The sequence below is a fragment of the Meleagris gallopavo genome, chromosome 1 (genome assembly GCF_000146605.3).
Source record: "Meleagris gallopavo isolate NT-WF06-2002-E0010 breed Aviagen turkey brand Nicholas breeding stock chromosome 1, Turkey_5.1, whole genome shotgun sequence".
NCBI classification, from domain to species: Eukaryota; Metazoa; Chordata; class Aves; order Galliformes; family Phasianidae; genus Meleagris; species Meleagris gallopavo.
In genome coordinates, this window is record NC_015011.2 from 81,108,222 (window position 1) to 81,114,005 (window position 5,784).

At 39.2% G+C, this 5,784-nt stretch overlaps 1 protein-coding gene across 1 annotated transcript in view; it reads right to left on the reverse strand.

Moving 5' to 3' along the window:
• Positions 1–5,784, reverse strand: part of GRAMD1C (GRAM domain containing 1C) — a 53,183-nt gene that overhangs the window by 16,560 nt on the left and 30,839 nt on the right. The window contains exons 8-9 of the mRNA XM_031554962.1: positions 4,540–4,658; positions 3,260–3,380 (exon numbers count right to left, since the gene is read on the reverse strand). Of these exons, the coding sequence (XP_031410822.1) occupies positions 3,260–3,380; positions 4,540–4,658 (240 nt within the window). The remainder of the gene's footprint in view (positions 1–3,259; positions 3,381–4,539; positions 4,659–5,784) is intronic.

Genomic DNA, 5,784 nt, shown 5'->3' on the forward strand with positions numbered 1-5,784 from the left:
CTTACTCTTTATCTCAGACTTTCACTTTACCCTGGTAACAAGACTTGTTTATCAGCTTTTCTTACCAAGAGCCACCTTAAAGAGGCAGTTTACTCCCTATTACAGTTCCTTTCCCTGCATCAATGCTGGCATTTACAAACTCATTAATCTAATGCAGTAATTCACTTCTCATTGGTCAGATTCACTTTTTTACTATTTTAGAAGAGTCCAACAATCCTAAGGGGAAGCACAAGCACAATGAAGCAGGCAGAACATCCCCTTTTCACTAACATTTGGTCACCTCAGTTGAATATTTGAGAAGTGTTCTTACTTTATAGGGTTTCATCGACTTTAAAAAAAGCAAAAAAAGATAAATAAAAGAAAAACAGACAAAAAGCACTTCATAGAGTCATGTTATCCATAAAATGCTACTTCTAGAAATAAAGCAATGGAGTATCAGCTACCATTTCCAGTACAGAAGCAGAGCATTCCCCACAGCACCAGCCATTGACTCAACGATGCAGCTCTGAATCACGAACTACAGTTACTGGGCATTAAGCTTGCACACACCTTGAGAAGAAATTGCTAGTGGAACCACATACACAAGGCTTGTGCATTTCAAACTGCCACTTAAAACGCTTGTTTAAGAGTCCTAGTTTTCATGCTAAGCCTTCCCTTAAAGCTCCCATTGCATTCAGTGAAAGAACTGGGATAAAAAACAGTGAAGTCCCCATAGGCAGTAGCACACAGATGGTATTAAGTGAGGTTTCCTTAACTGAGTAGCTCCAATTAATTGCAGTGCCATCATCCTTAAAGATTATTCAGCACTGACTCAAAACCAAAAGCATCCGCTGCTTGAATAATCATCGTGTTCTTCCTGTACTACTTGACTTTTTTCAAAAGAAAGACCATTTACTATTTTGTGCAACAGAGAACCATTAGCAGAAGGTGCGTGGCTGGAAAACAGACAAATGCAAATGTTCGATCACAGTATAAGTGAGCAAAAATATTCCCCAAAGGTCAAAAAAAATATTGCATCAGCAAAGACAACCAATTAACAAATGCTCCTACTGAAAGGAGCGACATGCCTGAAGTTATACTCAGGTACACAATGGAAATGAGGATAATAACCAACATTTCAATGATAACGTTCTATCAACACACGTAGAAAGGAGCTAGTAGTGGTGAAGGGTCCAGTATTGCTGAGCTCAGTAACAATGCATTTCTGTTTTTGACCTGCCAACAGAAGGCTGCAGGATAGAGAAAATCTTACAGAGCCTTGTAAAGAAGAGCAGAAGGAGCAAGGTGGCTTGCATACAGAGATGACCCGCACTTAGAGAAGCAGACATGCCACAATTGGCATTACACAGACTTCATTTAATCAACCACAGACAGTTTCTGATAATAGCTTTTTCCAAGACAGCCCAAGTGATGCCAGCCAACTCCTTTCATTAGTTCAGATCTCCTTCTGAAGCAAGTTTGTGGACTTCTTTTGTCTGTCAAAGCAGTAAGGAAGGAGTTAAGCCTTTTTCTCTCCAGTCTTTGGAAGGCAATTATGCTGTGCATCATCAGTGCAATGATATTTGATAAAAGCTTTCTAAGCACTGCCCTCTCCTCTTACTGCCCTTGTGCTTCTACAATATCTGCTATAATCCTAGACTGTGGGGAGAGCATTGGCATTCTTTAGAAATACCGAATGTTTAACACAAACATTATGTACTTTAGCTACACTAAAACAATAATCGCATTTATCAAGATTGCTGTTTTACGTTATAATTACAGAACTTTTTTTGAAGGGTGACTATCCAAAAAGAATTGTAGAATTAACCCTGCTCACAGATCAAATCCCTGGGCATTTCTGCTTACCTACATGCCCAATTAGATTTAGCACCTGCAACTAACATCTCTGGGAGCAACACCTAGTAGGTAAACAAAACACTTTTCTACGTAGAGCCATGACTTTAAAATGACTTGTTCTTGTGTAAAGAAGATTTAAACAAGTCCAAATCAAGGCTACCTGGGTAATTTTACTTACTCTAAAAAGAGAGAATTCCAGCAGCATCCACAGTCTTTCCAGGCCTCCCCTTCAACTTTCCAAAAAAAATCTTGTTTTAGACTCCTAGGACTCAGGGACACCCAACTTTGTAGTAACTAAGCTTTTAACACCTTACAAACTAACACTGGTTTTGTTCACTGGGTATCAGTCTCTAGCCACTAACTTGCATTTCCACTGAACTATTTAAAGCTTTTTAAAGTTTTAAAGTTTTACCAAGTAACAAAAGCCAAAAGAACTTAATGATAGCAAGGACTGTTACAAGCATCTCCTTTCTTCCCTCTGAATTTTTTCAAAGCTGAAACAGCAACTAAGTAGTTGATCTGAGAATAGCGACAGGCTTTGGCTCTCTGTTTGCTTTTCTTTCCCTTGGGGTATCTATTAACCAAGAGAAAATGCCTGTAACCTTTCAGGACTATAACTGCACATAATAGCCCCAGGAACCACGCTAAATGCTGTGCATAACTCAGATACCATTACTAAAGCATATGCCCTCTCAAATAGAGAATTACACTTACAAATTCATTCAACACCACAAAACACCCATGTTCGTTCAATTTTTATTAACTGAAAGGATTGGCTAGGAAAACTCATCCTAGCCAAGGGTGTTTTTGTTTTTTGTTTTTTTTTATTTGTTTATTTTTTATTTCCCGCTTTCTAAATGATCTCTGCAAGTTTAATTAAGCAGGGGTAAAGTAGAAGAAAAGAGGTTTCATATATTCACAACAGAACACTAACTGAACTCTGAAGGCAGGGATACATAGCATAACTCACCCTCTAATAATCCTCAGGTATAGCAGGCAAAAGAGCCTTGAGGAGATTTTTAAAATAGAAATAGCACAAACAAAAAAGCATCGAAGTTAACACAAGTATTACTTTCATAAAGCACTTACATAAAAAGGCACAGGGTACATAGGAAGATGGATAAAACATGATTAGTTTTGTTTCTACAGCTGGGAAGACCAAGGCCTAAACCTCAGCATTATGCAGTGAATTAGAAACTCACACCAACGATGTTATCTTATCCTGAAGTTTGCTTCCCAAATATATTCTTGAAACCTGACAGTATTCATATCCAATTTCTGATGTGAAAACCTTCTAGGCTACCATGAACCCCCAATGAATTCCACAAATTACAATTCCCATGCATTTTACGTTTATAGACAGACAAGTTCAGCATATTTCTTATCAGTTATGAATAGCAAGAAAGATTGAGTTAGCACTTACACCAGACAACACGTGTCTATTGAGTGACTCTCCTTCTGTTTGAAGTGCAGATTCCCGAACTAAACCAGCTGTTTTAGGTAGTTTGTCATCCCTTTCTCCAGGTTCATCACAGATGCTGGATCTGTCCAAAGGAAGAAATAAGACAGATTTGGAGTCACATATGTATCTGTAAGTAAATAAACTTGGCTTTGTAAAACTGAACAATGCAATTCATATCTCCTTTTTTAAGCTTTTAATGAGCAATTCCTCCACTCACACAATAATTATTCTGCTAATATTAACAACTACCAGCTAAATCCTCCTACATCTACCTCATTAACCTCTCAAGCCATGTTTTTCACCAGAACCACCTCAATAAATCCAGCTTTTGCCTATGTTGTTAGTAAAAACAAAGCACAGGTGAGATAGAAAGCATGCACTCTGCAGAGAAACAGAGGTAGCCTTGAGTGAATTTAGAAAAAAAGTATCTGAAGAAAACTTTGAGACTTTTTTCCTGCATCCATTATTCCTGAGTTGCAAAGTACTGCATTTATTATTGTTATTTTTAAAACAGATAAAACCCAGGAAATACTTAACGGGACATTTTTTGAAACTTGCAGAGAACTATTTTCTTTTCCTATTACACATGCTTGATAATGGAGGAATGAAAAAGAGATGCTAGTTACATTGTTCAATTTTACAAAGTCTTTTACATACCAATACAAAATTAAAGCTGCACTGTTAGAATTACACTGACTTTCATAAGATATAGGTCATATTTATTCCAAGAAATCAATAAAACTGTTCCAGAAAGATATCTATATATAGTTTTCTTCTAATTCAACCTGAGTATCATACGTAAAATAAGCTAAGACCTGATACATAGGGACAACAAAGTATTTTAGTCTCCATGGAGGGAGGAAAAGCATTTGAACAGCAGATATAGCTCTATTCCATTCAGCCCTTCCAAACTGTTGAAGGGCATATAGATCCTGATGAAACACTATCAGGAGAAAAAGTTGATATTTAAGCTATCGTGCCCTCCCACCAGGCAGATTTAGGGACAGCAAGATCTTCCTATCTCCCTCTGTAAGGGGCCTCAGCAGTGTTCCTCTTTTAAACAACGAACACAATTAAGTTTTTATGCATATTCAGTTTACACAGTTCAGTTCTCTCCATAATTTTACTCTAGGCTTAACCTTTCAGGTAAGGTTACAGCAGCACTTTGGAAAACAGTTTCTAAAATAAGAGAACATTACTTCCCCATGAGTATATCAATAAATTTTATAGTCTCCCCTTACCGACACTGCCCATTGTCCTCAGATGACGAGTGGAAGCTCTCCATCTCCTCGGTGTTCAGGCCCAGCTCAGAGCCATAGCTCTGGTGCACCAGCTGCCAGAATTCCTGCTTGGTCAGCCTCTGAAAGAAAGCGAGCTAGTCAAGAACTATGCTATGGAGCAGTAAGGCACAGTAGGTAAAACAGTAAGAAGTTTGAATTACGCCACAGCCTTTAACCTTGCTTCTGACAAGGTCTGCAGGCATTTAGGTATCACATTTCAAGATTAGATTTCAGCATTTTGGGGAACTGAACTCCCATCTACTTCATGTTCCCAACCCATCACTGTTCAACCAATAGTGCTAGATGTTAAAAAAAAAACTAGCATTTCAAAAAAAAAAAAATGCTTGTAGTTGCATCTTCATTTGTCAACAGCGTTTTCAGAAATATCTTCAAAGCATCCCCCTCCTGAGTTTCACAAGACACGGCACAAAACCAGGATCTAGCAGACAGCCAGTCACTCCGTCCCCCTTTGATCCTAGACAAACTTTACAGATCCATGCCTGTTTCCTTGGGATGTTCAGACCACTCTACAGCAGAGAGAGACTAGCACTTCAGTCACTGTAGATATTAGTGCTAGCTCAGCCAGCAGTCCATCTCACCAACGTGGGGCAGCAAGTGGGACACTGCCACAAACTCCATAAGTATAATACCTTGTCTCACAGCTGGCCGCTCTTCTCTTTCCCTATAAGCTCCATGAACTCCACATTCTCTCTGACCATCAGGAAAGTTAGGGAAGTGAGTATTACAACCAACTCATATCAGCAAAGTAAGCAACTAGTTTCAAAGTCCACTTTTTCCGGCCCCGGAAAGGGCCAAACAAGAAAAAAAAAAAAGGAAATGCAGTAATAGTGTTTGTGTATTTAGTCAAAGAAGACAGGCACTGCACTGGAAAATGTGCCGCAGTCATGATCCATATTGATCAAGGGAACAGAACCATGCTAATGAGGCAGTAACACAGGTCTGCTTACGATTTGCATGAAATGATCACATTAAATACTCGTGCATTATTTAAAAGGCTTTTAAGCGATCCTCTCCACCTCTTTGCTCTGCCTGCAGTGTTACACTACCTACAATTTTAGCCACCCAAAAAAGCCCGCTCCACAGGCACCAAGGTAAATGCTCACCTACACACGGTCGGTTCCTCACGCCGGGTCGCGGCCCCGCTCCATACGCTCCCCCCGCCCAACACACACACACACAGACACA